Below are 27,781 nucleotides of genomic sequence, written 5' to 3'. Positions count from 1 at the left end.
AGGACCTGATACTACAGCTCCCACTTTCACTAGGCATGGGGCTGTTTGCCACCAAAGTGGATTCTCTTCGGTCTCTGCTTCTTTCACGCCTGCCTTTGTCTTCTGTGTTCAGGACTGGTATGTGTAATTGAGCTAGCCCAGATCACATGCAAGGGAGACTATATAACCATATTTAGCCTTTTCATCTTCTGAAGAGGAGTCAGGCTTTGCCACAGGGTGAGGATTTCTCTAAAAGCAGGAAGATATTTGGCAGCCTAAAAGAAAAAAAATCTGTTACACAGGTAACTTAAATCCATTAAGAGGAAATCCTTTCGCTTCAGAAACAGAATAGTATGTGACAAAGTATGGGACAACTAAAGAAACATTTTTATATAAAAATGGGAATGAACTACAAGTATATATGTTACTTGTAGTTTATCGTAATGGTGTGGAAGGTTGAGAGCAAGTTGTTGTGTAACTTCCTCTGAAGAGACTTTCTCTAAACAGCTGTGTGTAGAGTTAATTGATAAAGCCTCCTGGAACATATAGTATACAGCAGACCACATTAAATAAACAAATATAAAGGCAATACAGACCTTAGTGCTTTTTAAAGTATGTTTTATTATTATTATTAGCTATCTTCAAACTACATAAATCACTTAGAAAATATTTCTGAGAAAAGCTTAAAGTCTTGCAAAGAGTAAATGATAGACTCCGGGTTCCCTAAATACTGTTCAGCTTGTCACTAGATTATCTACCTTTAGCAAAGCAGATGTTAGAATTAAATTTTCAGAAGAGCCATTTTTTTCATTTAGACATATGCAATCCTTAGGATTTCTTATAGGCACAAGAGTCAGGTAAGAATAGATACAGAAGAGTTGCAGAGATAGTACAGAGTTATCATTTGACCTTCACCCAGCTTCTCTTAATGTTAACATCTTACTTATATAACCATGATATAGTTATCACAACTAAGAAATTAACATGGGTACAGTACTGTTAACTACAAGTTTTATTACCATTTCCCCACGCCACTAATGTCCTTTTTCTATTCCAGGATCTAATCCAAGATACCACATTGTGTTCAGTTGTCATGTCTCTATCCTGTAATATGTAAGGAGATATCTTTCATTACTGTGCACTTTTGAAGGGTACTGTTTCTCCACTGTACAGTGACTACTGTTTTTCTCGACATACTCTGTCAGTTAGAATTGAGTCACTAAGAGTAGCCGACCCTCAAGGAGAGGGAAATTAAGCTTCACTTCAGAGAGGGAGGTGTATCAAAGAATTCTTGTCAGTAGCGATTATTACTAAGGTATTTTAATGGTGATCTCTCTCATTTCTTCTACATTTATTAGTTAGAATTCTGTAAGAAACAGCTATTGTCCCCCCAACCCTAATCTAGAATTCAGTCAAGGATTATTCATTGTATTAGGTTGTCAGTGTCTTTTAAGTCCCTCTTAATCAAACACAGTCTTCCCCTCTTTTTACTTTTTTTTAGGACAATAATCTTTTGAAGATAATCAAATAAGTCGCCTTATATAATATCCCACTTCTGGATTTGTGTAATTGTTTTATATGCCCAATATCCTGTAAACTTAGATCTAAATTTAAGCTTAGCTAGATTCAATTAGATCTTTCTGATTTGAATACTTCATAGATGATATTATATAATTCATATTGTACATACAATGTCTCATTGTTTATCCATAAAATGATTTAAAGTTTGAACACTGGGTCAAAGTGGCCAAAAGCTCTCACTTTTAAGGTGGGTTTTCCCTTTGCAATTGTTAAGTGATCTAGTGATAACTTAGGCACCCTGCAAATATCCATTTTCTTACCAACCTTTCACCTAATAGTTTTATATCCATTAATGGTTCATGCCTGAGTCAGTTTTTCAGTCGGGCTTACACATTGCTAATTTAATGCTCTCTGTCTACATTTATTGACTAGCATTTTTCTATAAGGAATTGTTCATTGTTCCTTAAGATTCAGCACTTCTCCCTTTGCCATTTTAACCTATACCTGTGCCTTCACAGTAAGCATTCAATATTCTGTTGAATGGGTAAATTGAGGGAAGGAATTGAATCCACACTTTCTGGCATGTATAGATGTTTATTTTTCTGGGGAGAGAGTCCATACCTTTCATAACATTCCCTGAAGGATTCTTAGCAGAAGAATGAGAAACTACAGTTGTTGGGAGACAACGTTCTCTGATTTCAGAAGTAATAAACCTCTAACTCTAACATGTCTGGAGGTAATATCATTTTAAAATCCCATTTTGAAAATTTATTTATAAACCCTTTAAATAAGGATCATCCCCCTTCCCCCAGAAAAAGTAAGAATCATCCCAGTCATGTGGTCTTATAATACATTATTTACACTAATTAAGTTTGTTAGTCACCACTTCATATTATCTGTTAAAAGTCTCTCCTAGACTCTTTCTACTCCCTTTCTACTATCACTGATCAGTAGAAGGTTTCTCATTGAAAGGTTTCCGATTCTTTTGTGAGCATGTACAACACCTGATAAGTGATTTATCCATGATTTTTCAAAAATATGTTTACTGTGTAAGCCAAAGTATACCTAAGTTGGACAGTTTTAGGGAAATCATGTGAATTAAAAATTGAAGAAAATTTAATGTTCTCAGTAATACTGTAGAAGTAGAAATAATTGCAAAGTTTTCCAGGATTGATTGTATAAAATGTTCTACATATTTAATGATTCATTTGAGAGATTTTGGGCATATCTTCCTAAGGTAAGCCTAGAAACTTAGAAACAAGCAACAGGTTTTATTTGTACAACCTTGAATAAAAACACACACACACTAGCTTCCCCTCTACTAACAGTGTCTCATTAATATATTTGCAAGTAACATATCTTCCATATGTTTTGAAAGAGATTTTGAAGTTTTCACAAACTTTTAAAAAGTTCCCAAATAGTAGATCCCAAAGGTCTACCTGTTCCCCATATTCACTCTCCAGTAATCAACTTTAGGAACTGATGCAAAAGAAGCAAATTTAAAATGATGAATTGTTTTTCTTTGTGTTTCAGATATGTCGGTAACCTTTCCCGAGATGTGACAGAAGCTTTAATTCTCCAGCTCTTTAGCCAGATTGGACCTTGTAAAAACTGCAAAATGATTATGGATGTAAGGGTATTTTATTTAGTTAACTTTCTTTTTTTTCTTTTCTTTGAGGTTGTCCATGATACATTATTTAAATCCGTTACTTCCAGGAACTCTTAAATTGGCTTATACAGTCTAAATTCATAGGGGTTTTAGTAAATTTGTAATGAATCCGTTTTGGCCACGAAGTTTGTTTTAGTAAGTAAAGAAAGAAGAGAATGGTACTAATCATGTCTAAAGCAGATGACAACTATATGTGGGCTCTTGTTTTAAAGTGTATTGAGGCATCAGAATTGTTTGTTTTATATGTGGTATCAGTTGATTGGCTAAACTAGAAATTCAGTTATTACAATTAAAATGGGAAATTGGGTAAAAAAAATAATAGACTTTGATACTGTGAAAGTGTTTTTAACTTAATTTTAAAGGTCATGATTCATGTTTTTCTTGTATTGTGGCAATGCCCATCCATCAGACCTTAATGTATAGAAAAAACAGAATTCACTCATCTAATTGGTATTAATCCTGAGTCATAATGTGTGTTAAAAGGCACCTTGGGGCTTCCCTGGTGGTGCAGTGGTTGAGAATCCGCCTGCCAACTCAGGGGACACAGGTTCGAGCCTTGGTCCGGGAAGATCCCACATGCCGTGGAGCAACTAAGCCCATGTGCCACAACTACTGAGCCTGCGCGCCACAACTACTGAAGCCCGCACGCGTAGAGCCTGTGCTCCACAACAGGAGAAGCCACTGCAATGAGAAGCCTGTGCACAGCAACAAAGAGTAGTCCCCGCTCGCCACAACTAGAGAAAGCCCGTGCACAGCAAAGACCAAAGGCAGCCCAAACTAAATAAATTTATAAAAGGCACCTTAAAATTCTTTTGATGAGAAAAACAGTGCTAAAGAGAAATCCTTTTATCCCTGGTCTCGCCTACCTTTAAACTTTTGGTTTTCTTTTCTCCAGGAAAGAAAATCATATATGTGTCTGTATCTACTACTTTCTCTTCTATTGTATTTCAATTTAACTTTTTTTTACTTGGTATTTTAAAAAATAATTATTTAGCCAGTTGGCTTTGGTTTGTTGTCTCGGATTTTAAAATGTCAAACCTTTCTCCTGGGATTTCCCCAGTGGTCCAGTGGTTAAGACTCTGCCTTCCAATGCCGGTTCAATCCCTGGTCAGGGAATTAAGATCTCATCTGGCGCGGGGTGCAGCCAAAAACTAAAAAAAAAAAAAAACTTTCTCCTAATGTGGTAGGGTCACCTACAAATAATATAGATGGATTCAACAGATGTTTTTTGTCCTTTACACTCTTCTAAAGTGTTTTCTTATCACATTTAATATCTGTATGCCTTTGGATAAAGAAGAAAAGATTTCTGTACCCTTAGAGAAAGATAAGAGGGAGAGATAGGGGACTATGATGGAGAATTTAAAACCAATTTTTCATCTGGGGCTCCTTCCTTATCTTAGTGATAGCATTTATGGAATGCCTACTGCCTGTTATTTTAATGCTGATGCCTTATCACAAATGCTCAATAGAAACATTACAAGGCAGATGTTATTCCTTTTTTATTATTTTTTAAAATTTTATTTATTTACTTTTGGCTTCTTTGGTTCTTTGTTGCTATGCGCGGCTTTCTCTAGTTGAGGCAAGTGGGGGCTACTCTTCGTTGCGGTGCACGGGCTTCTCATTGTGGTGGCTTCTCTTGTTGCAGAGCATGGGCTCTAGGCTCACGGGCTTCAGTAGTTGTGGCTCATGGGCTCTAGAGCGCAGGCTCAGTAGTTGTGGCGTACGGGCTTAGTTGCTCCGCGGCATGTGGGATCTTCCCGGACCGGGGCTCGAAGTGTCCCCTGCGTTGGCAGGCAGATTCTTAACCACTGCGCCACCAGGGAAGCCCTTCCTATTTAATATATACAGAAATGGGGCAAAGCAAGGATGTAAACCCAGATTGATCTCTTCTTTCCATAGGTCTGTAGGCTGCTGTTCTCTCTTTGTCTTTCTAGATATTTGCCTGTTAAAGATCACTAGGCAAAATGTTAATGACTGCTGGACCTACAGAAAAGGCTAGCTAGGTTACCTCTGCCACTTTGTATAAATTTTGGATTTTGGTCACTCAAAGGCTTAGATTAACTATTCCTTCTCCTCCTCCTTATCATTATTTTATTATTATTAAAGTCTAAATTCCCATCTATCCACACTGATGCACTGATGTTCATATTTAGGAATTTTATACCCCCTAGAGTATAAAGGCTGATAATGTATATGCTTAGAATTTTTTTTTAATCTAAAAAGTAGTTTTTTTTTTTTTCTGGGTACAAATTAAGTAAAATGAACATTCTTATTTATTTGTCTTACTCTTAGGTGTAAGCCACTTTTCTAACCACATTCTGATGCCTGTCAACATTGATCTTGGTAATAGAATTCGCATTAAATATAGTATTAGTTTGATTATACAATTTTAAAAACATTTTTATATTCTCTAATGCTTTTAAAATAAAATAATGGATAGTTTCAATGCCATCAATTTTGTGGTTGCCTCCTTGCTCTAAAATTCTTTAAAGTCATTGCCAGTGACTTTTTTTAACTGTTAATTGTGCTTGAAACAAAATGGCATATTTCTTTCTTCTGTTATCATTCTAGTCTTTTGAATTAGTTTCTTATTTTAACAGTTCTGCTTAGGAGATTATGGAAAGAATTAAAAAGTCATTTGGTATTTTGTACTGATAGGTGTAAAATATTGGGTGTTTTTTCTGCTTCTTTAATTTATAAGAAAACATCCAGGCTTCACCTGTCATCAGACCTCAACTACTTGGAACACCAGTAGAAAAGAGGAGAGAGGTTTCTTTTTTCTTTTTTGGCCACACCGCGGCTTGTAGGATCTTAGTTCCCTGACCAGGGATTGAACCTGTGCCCCCTGCAGTGGAAGCGCTGAGTCCTAACCATTGGACTGCCAGGGAATTCCCGAGAATTTTTATTTTTAAAAGATTTCTAAGCAGGCAAAAATTTTGATGTCAGAGAGTCCACATTCTAAAACCTATTCTAAAACTTTACTTACCAGAGAACCTCTTCAGTTTTCAGAGCCTGTTTACTTACATTTTAGTAACAGGTTTAAGAAGGTTAATTAGAACACTTAGTCATTAATAAAAGATTAAATTATATATAGTAGTATGGCATAAGCTGTTGAAGAAGATAGCTTTCTATAAAAATAATTCATTTTTTAGTGTTTACTGCCTTATCGAAACATTTACTTGCAGAAAAGACCCTTCGTTCTCCATGGCCTGATACTGAGATGTATAAAACTTTGTATAGTTTTAAGGTATTGGGAGTATAAAACTTAAAATTGGCTTTTGTGTTTCTTCTTCAACAGACAGCTGGAAATGATCCATATTGTTTTGTGGAGTTTTATGAGCATCGTCATGCAGCTGCAGCACTAGCTGCTATGAATGGGCGGAAGATAATGGGTAAGGTAAGCTGTCATAATTAAAGAAGGTGACTTGCACTGGAAAATTCTAAGTTGTATACGGTTTTGTTTCCTTTTTAGAAGCATTGTATTCGCTTTACAGAAAATGATCACATTTAATATTAAGAAGCTGGGATAAAGCATTTAGAGGGTATGTTTATGTTAGTATTCTTCATGGTGCCTTGTATGTGGTAAATACTAAGATATTTGTTGAATTATTCAAGCTTTGATGAAAGATCTAGGAACATTGGATACTAATGGGGAAGAATAAAAGAAAAAAATTTATTGGTACTTTAGAAAGGTTAGTTGAATGTTAACAAAGAAGTATGTATGGTTAGGATTTGCTAACATTATTTGTATAAGTGTACATTAAAAAATAAGTATTGAAATTTTGACCAGAAAGTTTGAATACTTCATCTCAAACATATACCTATGTGTTCATAGATGCAAATATTGTAATATCTGATTATTACCTTTATTTTTATGGAGTATAAATGTAGAAACATTTTTTTAGGAAGTCAAAGTGAATTGGGCAACAACCCCCAGCAGTCAAAAGAAAGATACAAGCAGTAAGTGTATTTTATACTCTTTGAACTTTTGTGTTTATTGTACATAGTAGTTTTATTGTAAAGCATATAAACATCATACATTTGCAGTAATGTTTTGATCGTTATCCTAAGATATGATTGACTGTGTTTGTGTTAATAAATTTAAGAACAAATCTAATCTTTGTCATCAGGTAGTACCGTTGTCAGCACACAGCGTTCACAAGGTAATTGTATCTTCTTAAACATAAAATGAAATCTCTTGAAATGGTATTCACTAACCACCTGAAGTTCTTTTGTTTGATATTGGGGGGAGCGGGGAGGGAGGGGTCGTATTTCTATTTGTCTCTCTGGCAATATTTTTCCCCCTTTTTCCCACTGTTGACCAAGTGTGGTTTGTCCACTACTTTGGTGGTATTTTAAGTTCTCTGATCCCCATTGATAGCAGCTGATGCCTTAGAAATACTTTCACCACTGAAGGGCAAGATACCCTGTTTCCTTGAGGTCATGATCTGTGCTTCATACCAGATCTTCTGATTGCTTGAGTTGCTCCTGAAACTGTGTTTCCCAAATGGCAACCCAACGTGTTGCTTAAGGCCTGCCAAATAGGGGTAACTTTTCTTTCCAAATATACTTTGTCAGAATTGATATATATGTCCATTTAAAGTGTTGATCCAACTATTTTGTATTTTTAAAGTGTCTCCTTTTTTTTTGAGCATTGTCTTTTTAAGAAAACTTCACGTATGGGAACGTTTTTTCTCTCCAGTGCTTTTTTAATGGCTCTGATATAAAGTGAAGGGATTACTGTTTTCATTCTGTTGCCTTCAGTCTTAGTTCACTTGCACATGGATTCACATAAACTGAATGGTGTAATGTCTGGGCAACCAGAACTGTTGGCTTTTGAGAAAACTGTCAAATACTTTAACATCAAACTGTTGCAATGCAAGGTATTTCTTTGATTGTTCTTCACAAAATATGGTTAAACCAAGTATATCACATAGGTAAACTGAATAAATGTAAATAAGTACTATTAGAATGGTAATGAAGTCATAAATATATATATATATATATATATATTGCAAAACTTACTATTATTAGTTTATTTTTTAGGCCAGTATAATAATTGGCTATAAGTAGAAATATAACTGTCAGTTTCCCATTAGATATATCATAGTCCTTAGGAGAATCTTTCCTGTATTGCCACCTTGATTCATTATGTTTAAAACTGATAGGACTTGTCTAGGTATAGGATAGTGTTATACTTTACTATAATCCATAAATTATTTTAAGAATACTTTACTGAATAGATTTTAGCATTTTTTTAAATTCTAAAATTTTATTTTTCTTTTCACTTCCCCTTCCTTCCCCTTATAAGATCATTTCCATGTCTTTGTTGGTGATCTCAGTCCAGAAATTACAACTGAAGATATAAAAGCTGCTTTTGCACCATTTGGAAGAATATCGTAAGTAACAGAAGATAAATTTAAAATGCTTTATATTAGAAACAATCTTACGTAGAAGTAGTTTGAAAATCTATTATGAATTTTGGACATTAATTTCAACACTTGAATGTGATATATTAATATTCATTTGAATAAGTGTATTGTTTAGAGACTATTCAAGCAGTTAACAGCCAAAGATTATTTTCCCATTGATAAATAAATCTTTGGTCTTCAGTTATCTTAGAATTCTTTTTCAATTAGCTTTAGCTTTTAAGAGACAAATGTGCTGTTGTGCATATTGTTTCTTATATGAGTGTCTTGCTAGCTTGGTCATAATCTTTAGTGAACTTGTGCTATGACTAAGGAATTTAGACCCTTTGGCACTTCTATGATACCATGCATTTTCTGTTAATATATTTTAACAAAAAGAAACCTTAACAATTCAAGCCAAAACGCAGTTATTAAATGTTAATTCCCAGGTATCTATCCTTTTGTTGTTGTTGTTGCTATTAACAATAATAATATAATGCCTTTTAGTGTTTTGTGAAGCACTGTCTTGCTTGCATTTGTTATTAATTGTATAGTTTAGGCCTTTTATAAAAAGCTCACTCAAGGAGTATTCATCATAAAAGAACTTTATATTTTGAAAAGCATGCCTGTAATAGAGTAAGAATAATAAGTTGATGATTTCACTTTCTTAGAAGTAATCGTTGAATTTAGAAAACAAAATTTTTAGAGTTTCTCGTTGCTTTATTATTGTTATTCCAGCTAGAAGAGTAGGAAAAAGGAAATGTTAGCTTTGGTTTGGTTTGATGAACAGACGAACAGCAGAGATGAGAAGGAGACTGGACAGTAAAAGCTGGTGGTATTGGTGTTGAATTTTGGAAGTTTTCGTTTGAAGAGTTTTAGTTCATTGGTAGGAGGATGAAAATGCATAGTGACCAAGGAATGACCATAAGTAAGGGGCCAACTTTAAAGGCAGTCACATGATTAGGGTTTACAAGTAGACTCTTCTGTTAGGTGACATTTTTCTTTGTCTCTTAGAACTGACTTTAGGAAAATTAAGTTCTAATTTCTTGATTGTTCCTTTTAATCTGCTTTAGGGCTTTGATTATGGTTAGCTGGCTTTCTAGCTGGCTTTCAAATATCTAGAGATTGGAAAGGTCTTAACCTTTTTGGCCTCTCAGTTTCTGTAAATCTCTGTATGCAAGATTTTATGCTTGTTTTCATTTTGGTGTGGAGTATCTTTGTAAGTTTTATCCTATTTTCAGATTAGTCACAGGACCATAAAAGATTAAAGAACTCTGATATAGATCTTTGCTGCTTCTTCCTTAGAGAATCCTTTCAGATATAAGTAAGAATTAAATATATTTTGGCTAACATTTCCTGAAACTTACCTTTAAAAAGAAAAGCCTTTTCTAACATTTTAACAGATTAAATGCTATTTTATTAAATGTTTCGATTTTGATTGCAGTAGCTTTTCTGAAAGCATGGGAATTTTAGTTTGGCATTAGATAAAGATTGTTTAACAATTGGTGAGTTTAAGTTAAATGACATTCAAATTTTAGTAATTTCATTACTTTTTAATCAAGGATCAATAATTTCTTTTTGTTAAATATGTTGGTATCATAATTATAGTCTGTAGATTTTCTTAGAGTCAACTGTGATTACTGATGTATATATCATTTTTTCTTGGTAAGGCCTTTCGTCTTATAATTTTCAGTCGAGATAATGTCTAAGCTTTAGGCTACCCAAAGAGTTAGTGTTTCTAAATTTGAAGGAACCATTTTCAGTTGGTAGCATCATTTCCTGATTTTTTTCAATTAAAGGAGATAAGTTGATAAATATATATATTGAAAGGTTCTCATGATAGTCAGGTATTCCCCGTAGAGATCCTACGACAGTGCTTGATTTATAAAAGGTGTGTAGTAAATGTTGGCCTATTAAAATATTTAGTATATAAAATACAGTACTTTCTTTCCCTAATTTATATAGCTTAAACTTTTCCTGTTCCTTGAGTTTAGGGTAGTCTAACAAATTTTGCTATAGAAATGAATCAGCTACAAATTAAATGCATGTGTACCATACAGATAATTTTAATAAGTATTTTTACATATTGAGAAGTGGCTTGCATTAGTTTTCCCCTTTCACCATCACCTCTTTGTCATTTTGACCCTAAACACTTAATAAATCACTCCTAAATTGATCAAAATATGCTTATGTATACTTTAATATAAAATTATATTGCATGGCTTTCTGACTTGGGTTTTTGTTGTAAAAGTGCCTGTTTTGTTCATGTGTCCTGAGAGAACAAGCATTGTGACATACCTGGCTAACTTAAAAGCAGATTGCCTGTGAAGCACAATTTGAGTCCAATTTTTTGAGGTATGGAGTTTTAGCTATCATGGCTGGGTTTTTTACTCAATCTCAAATAATAGGGCTCTGGTTATTTTGCAGAGTATCTCTGAAGAATGGACAGAATTGCCCTGGCTAACTACAAGCTACGGTTCACAGTGGATAAATGTTGGCGTGCTTTTTTACTTTCTGACTTTTTAAAATTTTGCTTTTATATCTTATAGTTTCCAATCAATCTTATATGATTGCTATTTTAGAATTTAGTATAAAATCTTCTCTTATATAGTATAAAACTAAAGTGTGTGTCTAGTATTTTTCTTCAATGATTTAACATTTCTGAAAAGTCAAGTTCTCAAAATTTACCCATAGTCCGGAAGGGGGGTATGAACTGATCTGAGAAAATGAAAAAATTTAATTAATTTAGGGAATATACAACTTTTTCATTCTTTTAGTTTCCAGTTTTCTATTTTAATTTTTTAATGATTAGGTAGTAAGTATATAGTATCAAATAGCAAATTATAAATTGCATGGTTAAAGAAAGCCATTCATTTAGTGTGCCTGTGAACCCTATAAGTTAAGTAAAATTCATGTGAATAGCTGCTTTTACCATGCTTAATATTTAAAAATTTAAAAACTTTGAAGTGGGAGGCAGCTTCTGTACAATGTATACATATATATTTAAGAAGTTATTGATTTGCATGTTTATAAAATTAAGCCTCATTTGCTAATACATGATAAATTTTATAGAATAAAAGGTGAATTTGCATTAAAGGTTCACTTTAATGAAGATGAAACATGAAAATGAGTTGTGTATGAAATTCTCACTTGATATCCAGAGGAGCGTTTGCAAACCTAAACTTCCGATTGTTTCTGATTTCAGAGATGCCCGAGTGGTAAAAGACATGGCAACAGGAAAGTCTAAGGGATATGGCTTTGTCTCCTTTTTCAACAAATGGGTGAGCTAAATAAATAAAAAGTGCATGTGTGGTGCTATAAGAGTAAAGGATAAAAATATTCATTTTGTTTCAATTGTTAATCATTTTCCTCATCTGCCATTTGTTCATTTCACTGATAATTAATACCCTTACTAGAAGATATCTTTTTTCTCCTGTTTGGTCATTTAGTCAGCATTTATTTAGCACCTGATGCATGCAAACTACTGATAAAATGTTTTCAGAATATAGAAAGTAGGGTTGTTTAAATCATCAGCCAAAGTTAGATATTGACTATCTCATTTATATATTTAATTCATTATGTCCCTGTTTTACATTCCCATGGTAATTCAAAAGTAGCTAATAAAATGTTCCAGTGGGTGGGAACTTTTCTTAAAATTGTATATTAATGTGAAAATGTCTCATCATTTCCTTCATTCAGTAAACATTACTGAACATGAATTTGCATGGACTTGAAATTTCTGGGTTTTGCAGAGAAAAGGAAGGATAGCGCATTTTGTCAAATGAGAGGTGAAAGGGTATAAAGAAGGAAAAGGCTCATATGTAGTGTGATGGCTGGATAAAATCTTTGGTATGTTCTCCATACAATATAATACTGTGCTGTTGTTTACAAAAAAGAAAATGAATGAGGAAGCTCTGTAAGTACCGGTTATGGAAAGACTTCCATGGTAAATTGTCAGGTGAAAAAGCTCTTTTGTGTAAAAAAGGTGTGTGTGTGTGTGGGGGTGTGTGTGTGTGTGTGTGTGTGTGTGTGTGTGTGTGTGTGTGTGTGTGTGTGTGTGTGTGTGTGTGTGTGAGATTTCTTTTCCCCCTTCAGGGATAACAAGAAACTTGTAGGGTTTCCTGTTTGGAGGGTAGGTAATGAGAGTTAGGCAGATGGGCAGCAGGGCAGGAGGCTTCTATCTGTATTGTACTGTTTGAAGTTTGAACCTTATAAATATTTACAGATTCAAATAAATAATTTTTTTAGTGTGATAACTCAAGGTTCCAAACAATTAACTGCAGAGATAATCACATTTCTAAAAATATAGGGATGGATGGTAGGAGAAGTTAATGCACTAATCTTGGAATATACACTAAGGTTTCATTATAAAGTTTATAAGTTTCATGCAAAACTTTAGATTTTATTGTATTGCCTCTATGTTACGACTGTTGTTTGCCAACGATTACTACAAAAATATTGTACTTTCTGTGTAAGAGTACCTTAGAATGAGCCACTGAAATTTTTGATAATATAAAATGTATTTTAGAAAGGATTTTCTTACTTTAGTAAATGGAGTATTTGAAATAGATATCATTTCTTGATGACTTCAGGTCAAATTTATGAGCATCATTCTGAGTCTTTTAAAAATACACCGATAAAAAAAAAAATACACCCGTTCGCAGTTACGCCAAATAGTGTCAAATTGTCTTGTTTTTTTCTAGTTCCTCTGTCTGCTTACTTTGAAACTGTTTGGTTATTCCTCCCTATGAACTCTTACTATCCAGATACTTGGTATAGCAGCCAGCTTGCAACCATTTTGCCCCAAATTTACTTTTCAAATAAAAAAATCTGCCCTAAAAATGTTTACATGGCTTGTAAGTTAAGGCAAAAGAGGGTAGAATGCACTGTAATGGTATGTACGCTGTTTGCACAGTAACATCATATCTTGCAATCACATTGTTTAAATGTATAGCTATCATCTTCCTCTCATGAAGTGAAAATGTCTTCTAAGAAGTAGGTTAGCCTAAGGTCAGGAAAAATCCGTATATTAGAAGAAAAGTTGCACATGGTAAAGCATGTTGAGAGGTGAAGGGGTAAAATCTCTGTCATGTATGTGTCCCATCTACCAAGTATAAGATGAGGTAAGGAAATAAAAACTATGAGAATGTAGCTGGTTCTCAAAGCTTTACTGTTAATCACAGCATAATATTTAGGAAAGGTAGAAAAATACCTCATACAATGGATTGATAGCCACAATTAGTATGAGTTCCTTAAAGGATTGATAAATAGGATATTAGTGTCTTGTGCTACTTGGGGAAATAGGTTGAGGGCTTTGGGTTGACTAAGAGCTCATTTTTTCCATTTGAGATGATGGAATATATACCCTTGCTATATGAAAGTCACTATTTAATGCATATTTAGTATGAAAGTTAGATAGCAAACCATGTCTGTGTGTGGCCTCTGGAGTTAACCATAGATGGATTGTAATCCTGACAATCATCATATGATAGGTGTAACTTTGAGTAAGTGATTTAATGTGATCTTCCCAAATTTATATTTCAGTTTCTGTACATTTGGGATATGTGATTGGCAGGCATTCTCAGTGCCACAGCGCTGACTGAAATTACCCCTGGCTCCCTTGCCTCTTCCTGTGTTGTGTGTGCTAGGCAAGCTCCAGTACTGGTTGAACATAGCCTCTCTGCCTAGTCTGAAGTAATTGAGTATTGGTAGAGAAAAACTGAGTCAGTGTTTTGCTTCTAATTTAATGGTCACACATTAGATGAGTACATGTTACTGTCTTTGCAAACCTGTGTTTCTCTAGTAAATTTGATTTCCTGTTCTTTGATAACTATTTCATGCCCCCTCATTTCTCCTCGGATATTCCTCACTCTTTTCTCCATCAACACCCTGAGCTTCAGCTGAGAAAACAGAAGCTATCATACAGGAATTCCCTGAGCTTTCAGCCACCAAACCTACATTAAATGCACTCACCTCCTCCCTCTTCCTCCTGTTACAGTGGAGGAAAGGTCCTGTAAAAGACCAAATCACTTAGGATTGGGTTCCCACCACTCCGTCCTTTTTAAGGACTTTGATCACGTGGTTATTCTGGTTTTTTCCCCGACTGAAGCTTTATTGAGATATAATGCACATACCATAAAATCCACTCATTAAAGGTATATGACTCATTGGATTTTGGACTATTCACAGTTCTGCAGCTATCACCACCATTTTAGAATATTTTCATGACCCTGAAAAGAAACTACATACTCACTAGCAGTCACTAGCTGTTTTCTTCTACACCCTCTCCCCTCAGCCTTGAGCAACTATTAAATCTACCTTCTGTCTCTTTAGATTTCCCTGTTCCAAACATTTTTTATAAATGGAATTGATTAATATGTGCTCTGCTTGTTCTTTTGTCCCGTGTCATCAGTCTTTCCCTCTTCAATGAATTGTTCCCATCAACCAAAAAACATGTCTCTTAATAAACTTAACTCCATATCCCTTCCTTATCTGCATCCCTATTTCTCTTAATAATTCAGAATCCAACTTCTCAAAAGAGTTGTTTGCATATTCTTCCACTTTTTTGTCTCCCACTCACAATATACATAACACCCCACAGAAAAAATTTTCCCTCTTCTGTGAGCAAGTAATTGTATTTGTTTCCTAGGGCTGCTGTATCAAAGTAGCTGAATGACTTAAAACAACAAAAATGTATTCTTTCAAAGTTCTGGAGGATAGAAGTCCAAAATCAAGTTGTCATCATGGCCGTGTTCCATCAGAAGACTGTGGAAGAATCCTTCTTTCCCTCTTCTTAGTTTCTGGTGGTGACTGGCAGTCTTGGTATCCTTGGCTTGTGGCTGCATCACTCCAGTCTCTGCCTTGGTCTTCACACGGCCTTCTTCCCTCTGTATGTGTCCACGTTAGCTTCTCCTCTTCTTACAACGGCCCTTCTTAAAGGGCCCACCCTAATTTGTATTGACCTCATCTTAACTAATACATCTGCAAAGACCGTATTTCCAAATAAGGTCACATTCACAGTTATGGGGCAGGGTAGATAGGACTTCATATAAATTTAAGAGACAGTTCAACCCACAACAGTAATTAAACATCGTATGGAGTTTGTTAGTGTGGTAAGCAATATTTGTTTCTTTTTTAAGAATATGCATTTCCTTTTTATGTGTCTCAAGAACAGCTTTTAGTTTGACTGTTCTTTTGTGCTAATTTAAGCTGACATTTGACATATGCAAACCAAAGCTGAACCCCATCTACTTTTCACTGTACTTTTTTTTTTAATGTTTATTTATTTTTTTATATATTTATTTACTTTTGGCTGCGTTGGGTCTTTGTTGCTGTGTGCGGGCTTTCTCCAGTTGCAGTGAGCGGGGGCTACTCTTTGTTGCAGTGCACGGGCTTTTCATTGTGGTGGCTTCTCTTGTTGCAGAGCATGGGCTGTGGGTGCGCGGGCTCAGTAGTTGTGGCTCGCGGGCTCTAGGCGTGCAGGCTCTAGAGTGCAGCCTCAGTAGTTGTGGTGCACGGGCTTAGTTGCTCCGTGGCATGTGGGATCTTCCCGGACCAGGGCTCGAACCCATGTCCCCTGCATTGGCAGGCAGATTCTTAACCACTGCACCACCAGGGAAGTCCCTTTTAGTCTACTCTTAAGCTGGCTTTTGTTCTTACTCTATACCAGCACTGCCCTTTTCAAGTTCACCTCTTGACTTCTGCTTGCTTGACTCTGACAGTAGATTTTTGACGGTTTCTTCCTTCATCACTGGCTATTCCTTCTTAGTCACCTTAGCTAGTGATCTCTCCTTTACCCAGATTTCAGATTTTGCTGTTTTTCAGGGCTCTATCCCAGCATGCTTTCTTTTCTCTCTGGTCTTTCTTCATGACTCTGAATCTTATATCTCCAGCTCCGTTTACTTCACACTAACAAATGGTCTTCATTTAGATGTCTTACAGATATATCAAACTTAATGTGTCTTAAATCGTCTTTGTTTCTTCCTCAAACTTGTTGCCCTCCTCCCTCCCAGGCTTCTCATTTCCATTAATTCTAGCACTATCCTCCCTACTGCCCAGGCAAAACCTAGGAATTATCTTTGATTCCTCCCCTTTGACTTACTGTGCACATCCCTCCCCACCAATTCTCTTGACTCTTTCTTTAGATTACATCCACTGCTACTGCAATAGTCCTGGTCACTGACTGTTTTTTTAATCTGGATATTGCATTAGTCTCATAAAGTGTCTTTTTCCTTTTACTGTTCTCCTTCTTAAAACATAAGAACGGCCTTCTTAAAACATAAATCGGATCATGATAATCTTTCCTAAAATAATCAGTTTTTTCCTTTGGCAGTTTTCCTTTTTTGCACACTAGATTCCAGTAAAACTAGTCATCTTTCTCATGCTTCTTTAAGATGCGTACCAAACGCTTTCCTGCCTTAACACACCTTGCAGTGCTTTTCCCTCTACCAGGAACACCCTGGTGTTTTGACTTTTCTAGCTCCTCTTCCTCTCTATTTCAGCTTAAATGTCATTTCAGAGACCTTCCCTAATCATGCTGCTCTAAAGTAGATTCCCATGCCTGTATGTCAGCATGGGATATTCTCTCTCTCAACCTTTTGTTTCTGTCATGGCATTTACCACAATCTGTAATTACTTAATTTGTCCCCCGCAAAAGAATGTAAGTTCTATGGCAGCAGAGACCATGTCTACCTCATTGACCAGCGTTTCCCTAGCACTTAACCTGCTGTCTAGAACATGATAGCTGTTCAGTATTTACTTGTAAGATGACTGAGAAACCAAACACTGTCATTAAAAGCATGTCGGATTGTATAAAGTGCAATTTTCATCCATAATAGTATATGGGTTGTTCCATGAACTTTACAATGGCTGCCTCATAAGGGCTTTTGGGCTCGAGTCTTTCAGGTGATTAACATTCCCAAAGTCTGATATCCAAGTAAAAGAAAGACAGTTTAAAAGCACCATTGTGTTTTAGGAAAGCTGTCATATATTGTGTATTTCACAAAGCATTTCATTCAAAAAACATTTGTGAAAAGCAACTATCCTTGAGTTTTCTCTATTGCTGACAATTGTTTAACGTCAACTAATAGTGGCTTCTTTGTCATTTCTAATGTTGTGTGGAACAGGATGCTGAAAACGCCATTCAACAGATGGGTGGCCAATGGCTTGGTGGAAGACAAATCAGAACTAACTGGGCAACCCGAAAGCCTCCAGCTCCAAAGAGTACATATGAGTGTAGGTGAATTGGAGAAGAAAAGGAAATGTGGAATTTTGGAGGAAAATACACTAGATTTTAAATGTTAGAGCTGTTCCCGGAGACTTATTGCAGAAATAGATGAGAAGCAAATCAAGACTACTGTTCAAAAATGTACTTAGTTTTCATTTTTGTAATTATAAATAATAAATTATATCTCTAATGTCAAGTCTCCTGTTAAATAGAGAATATTGAGTAATTGTTAGACATTCTTGGGGGAGGTTTAATCCTCAATCAAATGTAATATGTATTAAATAAGCATTTTGATCAAGGTAAATATTACCATTACAGTAGTGTAGTTAATGTTGCTTTACTCTTTCTGAATGAACATTTTATTTAATGAATTAAAAATATTAAATTTTTCCTCCCCAGCAAACACCAAACAGCTATCATATGATGAGGTCGTAAATCAGTCTAGTCCAAGCAACTGTACTGTATATTGTGGAGGTGTCACTTCTGGACTAACAGGTATGGGGGCTTTACCTATGTGGCATCTTGAGATTAATTTTTAAACTAAAAGGCTTGGTACTTGTAGGATTTTAATGTGGGTTGTTTTTGTTTTTTGTCTAACAGAACAACTAATGCGTCAGACTTTTTCGCCATTTGGACAAATAATGGAAATTCGAGTCTTTCCAGATAAAGGATATTCTTTTGTTCGGTACGGGTGGTTTTTAAAAAAATGTTTCCCCCCAGATCATTTTTGAACATTTAACTTAGTGGTTTTCTTTAAAATTTACTTTGGTTATAAAGAAATAGAAGTTTCTCTAGTGTTTATCATATTTGCCACTTTTTTAATAGCTCTCTCCTTCCAACACAAGGCAAATAAAACATTCTATTAAAAGAAGTTTCCCCAGAACTATAAGATCTTTGAGGGGGAAAAAAATGAAAATATGCTATTTTATTGATTCTTTTATATTAACTTCCTGTTATACTTCAGGCTCAGTTTGATTTTTAAAAATAGGTTTTATTCATAAGCACTTTATTCATTTTTAACATCTTTATTGGAGTATAATTGCTTTACAGTGTTGTGTTAGTTTCTGCTGTATAATGAAGTGAATCAGCTATATGTATACTAAACAATTTATATTGGTAATTCTTGATATTATTTTCAATAGGTTCAATTCCCATGAAAGTGCAGCACATGCAATTGTTTCTGTTAATGGAACTACCATTGAAGGCCATGTTGTGAAATGCTACTGGGGCAAAGAAACTCTTGATATGATAAATCCCGTGCAACAGGTAAGAAGGTTCTTGACTTTGTAGAGTAATTGCTGGGCTAATAGGTATTTTTAAATGAAATTGTTGATAATCGTCATTAATGCTTCTAGCTAAAATGATAGCATATAAGGGCTCTTCATGTATTATAGTTCCAGAGTAGTGGTACATAGATGCAGGGGTGACATGATGAATGTGACCACCTCAATTGACTCATGCTCACACAGTGGATTTTAAAATGCTACAACAAACTTAACAGGGTATTAAATTTTTTCTAATACTTAGTAGATTTATTCACATACTATTTGGAGAACTCACAAGCATGGTTTATTATTATTATTAATTAATTAATTTACTTATTTATCTATCTATCTATCCATCCATCCATCCATCCATTTTTGGCTGCATTGGGTCCTTGTTGCTGCGCGTGGGCTTTCTCTAGTTGTGGCGAGTGGAGGCTACTCTTTGTTGCATGCACAGGCTTCTCACTGCGGTGGCTTCTCATTGCAGAGCATGGGCTCTAGGTGCGGGGGCTTCAGTAGTTGTGGCACATGGGCTCAGTAGTTGTGGCTCACAGGCTCTAGAGTGCAGGCTCACTAGTTGTGACACATGGGCTTAGTTGCTCCACGGCATGTCGGATCTTCCCGGACCAGAGCTTGAACCCGTGTCCCCAGCATTGGCAGGTGGATTCTTAACCACTGCGCCACCAGGGAAGTCCTCACAAGCATGTTTGATTCAGTTGAAACAAAAGCTATGAATATATTTAGGACCTTGGCATTTTCTTTTTTTTTTTTTTTTTTTTTTTTTGCTGTACGCGGGCCTCTCACTGCTGTGGCCTCTCCCGTTGCGGAGCACAGGCTCCGGACACACAGGCTCCGCGGCCATGGCTCGCGGGCCCAGCCGCTCCGCGGCATGTGGGATCTTCCGGGATCGGGGCACGAACCCGTGTCCCCTGCATCGGCAGGCGGACTCTCAACCACTGCGCCACCAGGGAAGCCCCCTTGGCATTTTCTTCCAGATTTTGCTGCCTTTGTTTTTCCAGGCAGTTCTAGTGGTTCAAACTTGATCCCACAAACATTTCTATGAGGAAATGGAGCATCAAGATAGGAGTAAGAAAATCCTAAACTATATAACTTTCTTAAGTAAACTGAATATAGGAATAAATAGTCTTTATCTTCCCTATCTTCCCTAGCTAAAGGAAATAGTCATATGGATAATTTACAAAACACCTAAACATTATCCTGAGTTTAATAACCCTAACCCTAACCTACTGCCTTACAAAGAGTATGCCATTTAGAGCATCATTGTAGAGTTAAAGCAGTATAACCTCACTTTTTTTTTATTAGCCGTGACTTTATAAACTTTTCTTTGTCCTTTAGTCTTTTCTTTTTAATATATATATAAATTTATTTATTTTATTTATTTATTTTTGGTTGTGTTGAGTCTTTGTTGCTGCGCACGGGGTTTCTCTAGTTGCCGCAAGTGGGGGCTATTCTTTGTTGAGGTGCGCGGGCTTCTCATTGCGGTGGCTTCTCGTTGCAGAGCACACGCTCTAGGCACTCAGGCTTCAGTAGTTGCAGCACATGGGCTCAGTAGTTGTGGCTCGCAGACTCTAGAGCACAGGCTCAGTAGTTGTAGCGCCCGGGGCTTAGTTGCTCTGCATCATGTGGGATCTTCCCAGACCAGGGATCGATCCTGTGTCCCCTGCATTGGCAGGCGGATTCTCAACCACTGCGCCACCAGGGAAGCCCTGTCCTTTAGTTTTAATTGTAATGATGGCCCTATGTGTTATGGCTATGTATTTGTGGTATATTAGGACTGTATATGCACCTATAACTTTAAATAATATTAAATTATCTGTTACAATTTTACTTAATAGCAGAATCAAATTGGATATCCACAAGCTTATGGCCAGTGGGGCCAGTGGTATGGGAATGCACAACAAATTGGCCAATATATGCCTAATGGTTGGCAAGTACCTGCATATGGAATGTATGGCCAGCCATGGAACCAGCAGGGATTTAAGTAAGCATACTTGTTCTTTTCCTTTATTATTAGCCTTTGAAAATGTCAAGAACTTGGGAAGAGATTTTAAGTAATTAGTAGGTAATGTGCCTTCTTTCTAAAGCATAGCCTTTGAAAGACTTAGAGAGGTTTTTACTTTATAGTTTTAAGTGTATATCTTTAAAATTTTCCCTAGAAATGTGTTGTCTTGATTTATAACCAGTGTTATGAGAATTTTGGTAATGCTTGGCAATGAATCAACAAATATTTAAGTAAGGAAATAAGAACTTAATAGTTGCTAGGCTTATTGGATAGTTATTTTGATCCTAGTTGCTTTATTCATTATGCTTTTTTTTGTGCAAGAGGGTTTATTCATACATTGTTATATGAAAGCTTCTTTATACATCCTGAATTAGTTTTACTTAAATTTCTGAAAAACAAACTGGAAATTAAAACGCTTTGCCATTTTTATTAAAAAGAATCTTGTAATGTTGAAAAAATTTATGAGTTTACATATACTAATAATTATCTTAATTTCTTCTTTGAGTAATATAAATGCAAGTCCGTATCATACCAAATGATCACGTTTCCTTCAGGTAGTGGCTTGTTCAACATATGTCAAACCCCAGATGGACAGTTTTCTGAGATTAGAGATGAGATTTTCTGAGTTCAAGGGAATAAATGTTTATAGATAAAGGATATTTTCTTAGCTATAATTAAACTAACAGAATTAAACTGTACAAATTAAAGCTACAAGGATACTTGTTTTTAAAAGAAAAAACCTTTTGCCTTTGCTTTCTCTGGCATAACTATTATTCTTATATTTGGGCTTAAGAAAAAGGATATTTCCCACATATGTGTTATTTATTCTTGGCATTACATTTTATTTTAACCAGTGGATTTCCCCTCCCCTCTGCTTCTTTCACATTCTCCACCAGTCAGACACAGTCTTCTGCACCATGGATGGGACCAAATTATGGAGTGCAGCCGCCTCCAGGACAGAATGGCAGCATGATGCCTAATCAGCCTGCAGGGTATCGAGTTGCAGGGTATGAAACCCAGTGAAAAAGGACTCCAGAATCTAAAGCCAGTGGCTTAAGGCTACAGGGAGTGTAGTAAAGCCGTTGTTTACTTAAAGATTTATCAAATCAGTCAGTGCAAATGTCAGATACAATGTATTTATTTAAAAGATTCATTTTTTAATCATGAAATTACTTACCATCCGCATTGTTTTAAAAAGAAACAATATGCTGGATGTCTGCCAATTTTTGCCTTCATTACCTTTTTTGATAAAGTTTCTCAAATCCTTGTTTCAAATACAAATGCAGGGATTGCTGCCACTTTTTTAAAATTGAGGCAGAAAATTGCACAATGTTGAACTTTTTTCCACTGAAGTAGTGTGCAGTTCTAGTTTGCATTCCTGATATGATTTAAAACATGTAATATAAAGATGTAAAAAAAAAAGAAAAAAGGAAAACCAAAACTGTGCAGAGTCTAGAAGTTCTTTGTAATCTTCAGCTTATGCACAATTCTATTTTAGGTTTTTTTGAAATAGGCATTGTTTGAGCTGCCCATCTCCACTGTTTTCCCTTTGGGGTTTTTAAATATAAGTTATTAGTTTACATCATTTTTGTATCTACATTTTTTTCACAAATTTGTCTTGCCTTATTAAAGTTCTATAAAATATACTTAAATGGAAAAAAATGATCTTTAGATTGAAAACTTTTCTCAGATGGATTGATAATTGCATTCATCTTGTGTTTTATATGAGAAGGTGCCTCAAGAATTCCCTGTTGAATTTGTTTAAAAGGGTTTTTATCTTCTGCGATGAACTTTGCTGTGTACCAGGAAATATAAAAACAAAAACTTGTTACTAAAGAAAATCTACGAAATGTGATAAGTTCTTATGAACTCATGTTAATTTCATGTGTCAACTTCTACATTTACATGTATCATTTCATTATGTAAAATGTTTTAGCAATTTAATATTTTGCACAGTTAGCAAACTTTGTATGTCATTTCCTCCTTAAAGGCATCATGCAGAGTTGACAGGAGATTTATAAGGTTTTGTTTGCATGTGAATATCAAATACACACTTTGGTAGTCTTTGAATACAAAGTCATCTGCTCTTGTTTTTCAAGAACTTTGAGACACAAAGTTGTATGTAAAGAAATATATTAATTTGCCATATTCTAGTTATATTTACTCAAAAAGAGTAAATCAACTTGATTTTAATATGTACAAATGATAGCTGTGAAACTGTAGAATATCCTTATGTCAGGCTTGGGGTTTCTTGTGAACTCCAAAATTAGCCTGAATGACCAGCCGGGCAAAGCATTTTTTAAATGTTCAGAGGCCAAAAGATAAACAAACAAAAAACCGTGAAATCCTACCTCCTTAAACAGCCTTCAAAGAGGAGAATCCTCAGTGCAATCATTACTTTGATTCTTTTGGTACCTGTTTTCCTGGAGTTCCCAATTTTATTATTTTGGGGTGGCTCCGAGCATTAAGAGGTTTAATCTTTGATGGCATTGTTCTAGTTTTGAAATTTCTAGTATATTTCAGTCTCTTAGAAGAATTGTGGGAGATTTTGTTTTGTTTTGTTTTCAGCGAAAGTCACAAACTCTCCTCTTCTTTGACTCACAAAGGGGAAGGGTCCCCAGTCTACATATTTGGATGCTTGGTTGTTTTTAAGACCAGAGAGCTCCTGGTGTTGTATTTAGGAACAGAAAAGGCCCATGGAATCCTAAGAGTTTCCTGGCCTGTATCCTCCAGGTAGGAGCAGATGGCTCTAAGCTGGTCTCTAAGCCGATACTTCTGTAAACCAGAGCCCAGGAAAGACAGCTCATAAATGTATAGTTCTCTGGAGCTCAATTCTATGCAGTTGTACTGATGTTTCATCAAGTCACTGTGTATTTTCTAAGTGTTGATACATTAAAAGTTGCTTTATGGAAGATGAGTAAATTTTTTAAACACTTGGAAATTTTATTTCCTTGTTAATTAACCTTCTACAGATCAGGGCATGCAACCAAAAGCAGCTTAAATACTCAAAAAATAAAATAACAGGATGCTGTTTTTAGATTCTTCTGGTTTATGTTCCTATTTTAGGACCCTCACTTTTCTCTTATTCAAAAGTATTTTATGTCCTATACATCTGTGGATTGCAGGGTAAATTATTTGGGCATAAATAATCCAAGCAAAAGTATAGTTATTCTTTCATCTTGACTATCTCAAGAAATAACACTTTTTATTAGCCAATATTTTCTTATTGCACAATTCTAAAATGTACATTGACTACTTTTTGAGAAGAAAGTAGCATTACTCAAAGGCTTATTACTACTGAACAAATTTGCAATTCAGGAACATTGCTAACTTTGCTTTAAATCTTACTCTCAGTGTTAAATCATTTTAAAAATTTACAGTCTAAAAATCATACTGGTATTAGTATCAGGTAAGGAAATTAAAGTTTTTTAAATGGACTCATTCTCTGCAATATGCATTCAGATTTTACTTTAAAATACATCTGGTACTGTAAAGAACCTAAAGTGGTTCACACTTAATGGGTCATTAATCCAGTATTCTTTGCCCTGACTGTTTGGATATTAAAGTTCCTTTATGTTTTCTATAACCTTTGGGATTTTCTTGCAGTGATTATTGTGTGTGAGAGATTTTTTTTTCTTTTTGGTCTAGTCATATTGTTGTATTCACTCAGGTATTTGTTAGATTTCTTTTTAATCTTATTTCAGAAACCATGGTTTGCATTGGGTTACTGTTTGATACCACAAAGAATTGCTGTAGATTTAACTCACTATGAAATCAGGATCTCATTTTCCTTGTTAATATTCTCTCCCTGTTGAAAATGAGGTTCACATTCTAGTTTTATTCTTCTCCTGTTTTGTTCCTGTGCTTACTCAGCTTCCTTTTGTATGTGCTAGAGTTCTATTACTTTTTTTTTTTTTTTTTTTTTTTTTTTTTGCGGTACGCGGGCCTCTCACTGTTGTGGCCTCTCCCGTTGCGGAGCACAGGCTCCGGATGCGCAGGCTCAGCGACCCTGGCTCACGGGCCCAGCCGCTCCGCGGCACGTGGGATCTTCCCAGACCGGGGCACGAACCTGTGTCCCCTGCATCGGCAGGCGGACTCTCAACCACTGCGCCACCAGGGAAGCCCGAGTTCTATTACTTTTGAGAAGGCGGTTGATAAGGACTAGTTTGCATACACAAAGAGAGTTAAGTTTACCAAGAGCTACAGGGTGCTCTTGAGGTTACAGTTGAATTGGAAAAATAAAATGTGTTTGTAGGAAATAAAGAACAAACCCTTTCAATGAAAGAGTGATGATTTCTAAAAACAAAATCTTTTTGTAGGGGGTTGTTACGTTTTTTCCAGTCACTGCATTTTGACTATTTAGAACTTGAAGGACATACCTCCAAAACAACAAATTTTAATTTAAGAGCCTTGATAAAATGTATGTGAATGTTTCTGAGTTGAATAGGACTTTACACTATGGTCTCTAAAGTTGAAGGCTGAAGTTATTCTGATAGTGATTCACCTAAAAAAGGGAAAGGTAGATTTCTGACTCAGGGTTAATAAGCTCGGGTGAGAGGCTGTGCAGAAAATAGTTATTAAGCAGTTTTATATACCAGATAAATGAGATCCCTAGCTCCTTATTTGTGTTCAGCTCTAGAAAACCAACAGCCACACTTAAACACACCAGGCAAGATTTGGAGACTCCTACTGTGGAAAAACTAAGCAACTCTTTAGTGAAAAGACAGATGCTGATATTTGAGGGTCCCCTCCAAAAAGTAACTGGCCAAGAGTCCCCTTACAGTGGAGCATACCAATCAGTAAGCCCTGCCCACGTACACAAACCTTCCAAACAGGTTTTTAGTGCTTCACTTCTAAATAAAGACAGCCAAAGATCACCAGAAATTGAGAAAAACCTTGATTGTAAAAGGTAGAGCTAAATAAAAGCAACTCTCAAGAAGCAGAAAACTTCAACAACTATCATATCCTCAAATAAGATACTGTACTCAAGAAATTAGAACAGGATACTAATAAAATGTCACAACAAGAAATCAGAATATGAATAAATTCACTGAGAATATTAAAAGATGATATGTTCTATAACAAATCAAAAGTGTTGGGAAAAAAATAAATATGGATCAATTCAGGAGGTTTAATATTAAATCAATAGGAGTTCCAGGAAGAAAACAGAAAATAGAGGATTGGGTAGAATTTATTAAATAAAGGAAAATTTCCCTGATGAAATTTTGAGTTTCAAGATTTAAAAAAAGCTAATGTTGAATTTGCACAATAAATATAAAAGACCCATACGATGCCATACCACTATGAAATTTTAGGATGCCAGACCTATAAAGAGAATATTCAGAAATTTACCAGGTAGAAAAAGGATCGAGGAAAATACTCAACGGCAACATTGGAACCTAGGGATCAATGGGGTGCTGTCTTCAAAAGTTAGAATGAATTATGTCTTGGGTGACAATAGAATAAAGACATTATTAGACATGCAAGTTCTCAAAAGATTTTCTTCCTGTTCAGTGATTCTCAGTTACTGGGTAAACTCCATCAAAATAAGAGTAAATCAAAGAAAAAATATGATGTAGCATCTAGAAACGGGATCAAACACGAGTGAGATAACGGGAAGTCCCAGGATTGCAGCTGTGAAGCTACCTGGCAGCCAATCCAGACTGATGGTCAGAGGGCTAGACTTAAGGTTATCTGAGACGCCAGCCTGTGTATTGTGAGATGTTTTATGGAACTATGGAGCAAGTGAAAAGACTAAATACTGGAAGAAAATCAGGCAAATGGAAAAGAGACAATTGTCAGGGAAAGCATTCTATAAGAAAGGAAACATTCCCTGAGCCAAGTACATGCATCAAGATCATGTTTTCCTGAATTACATTCACAAATATTTGTATCAATACTATTCCACTGCTTTGGTTTTCTTTGGCAATTCCAATTGTGTGTTGGATTTCCTCTTCCTGACATCGGTTTCTATCATTTGTTCTTAATTATTTTTATCTTTTTGTTGCTTTTTTCTTTTCTAATCTCCGCTTCTGTGGTATCCAGACTCACTTGTGTTCCTTTTTTTTTTTTTTTTTTTTCTTTTTGCGGTATGCGGGCCTCTCACTGTTGTGGCCTCTCCCGTTGCGGAGCACAGGCTCCGGATGCGCAGGCCCAGCGGCCATGGCTCACGGGCCCAGCCGCTCCGCGGCATGTGGGATCCTCCCAGACCGGGGCACGAACCCGTATCCCCTGCATCGGCAGGCGGACTCTTAACCACTGCGCCACCAGGGAGGCCCCTTGTGTTCCTTTTAATGTAATCTTCATTTCTGAAAAAAAATTTTTTTTCTCTTTTCTAAATTCCACCAATTTTTGTTTGACTTCAGGGTTGTCTCTTCCCTGAATTCTTGTTTTTCTTAGCTGCATTTACTTCATTAGATTTTTAAAATTCATATTGGAATGTCTATATTATTTTCAACTGCTTTGTGGGAATATTTTTCCTGTGAGTCTTCTCCAGGGAAACTCTAGGTAAGTTTTGCTGTCTTATTTTTAATTACAGTATCTTGGTACAAATGCTGTGCTTATTCCTATTTGTTCATATTTGAAACAATTGGTTTTTCCTAGACCAAGTACCAGCAGGAGGATGAAGGGGAAAAACCTTGTCAAGATTTCTCACCTCCCTCTGTGGCTACAGTGAATTGTCTCCTTAAA

General features: G+C 35.7%; 1 protein-coding gene across 6 annotated transcripts in view; it reads left to right on the top strand.

Annotated features, from left to right (window-relative positions):
* TIA1 (TIA1 cytotoxic granule associated RNA binding protein) overlaps nt 1-23,456 on the top strand; it is a 28,529-nt gene extending 5,073 nt beyond the window's left edge. The window contains exons 2-14 of one of the 6 annotated variants that reach the window (XM_060116899.1): nt 1,037-1,092; nt 3,034-3,130; nt 6,468-6,566; nt 7,075-7,129; nt 7,300-7,332; nt 8,481-8,568; nt 11,783-11,858; nt 17,703-17,811; nt 18,203-18,298; nt 18,404-18,488; nt 18,946-19,069; nt 20,925-21,070; nt 21,988-23,456. In XM_060116899.1, coding sequence (XP_059972882.1) covers nt 1,073-1,092; nt 3,034-3,130; nt 6,468-6,566; nt 7,075-7,129; nt 7,300-7,332; nt 8,481-8,568; nt 11,783-11,858; nt 17,703-17,811; nt 18,203-18,298; nt 18,404-18,488; nt 18,946-19,069; nt 20,925-21,070; nt 21,988-22,114 — 1,155 coding nt within the window. In that variant the 5' untranslated portion in view covers nt 1,037-1,072 and the 3' untranslated portion in view covers nt 22,115-23,456. Of the gene's footprint in view, nt 1-1,036; nt 1,093-3,033; nt 3,131-5,474; nt 5,513-6,467; nt 6,567-7,074; nt 7,130-7,299; nt 7,333-8,480; nt 8,569-10,789; nt 11,071-11,782; nt 11,859-17,702; nt 17,812-18,202; nt 18,299-18,403; nt 18,489-18,945; nt 19,070-20,924; nt 21,071-21,987 lie in introns of those variants that run through there. The other 5 variants (XM_060116896.1, XM_060116898.1, XM_060116897.1 and 2 more) reach the window with 5 other exon arrangements.
* Nucleotides 23,457-27,781: the final 4,325 nt, after the last annotated feature.

This window comes from Mesoplodon densirostris, chromosome 14 (assembly GCF_025265405.1).
Source record: "Mesoplodon densirostris isolate mMesDen1 chromosome 14, mMesDen1 primary haplotype, whole genome shotgun sequence".
Lineage (NCBI taxonomy): Eukaryota > Metazoa > Chordata > Mammalia > Artiodactyla > Ziphiidae > Mesoplodon > Mesoplodon densirostris.
Note: the sequence above shows the minus strand (reverse complement) of the source record. Positions and strands in the feature narration are given on the sequence as shown.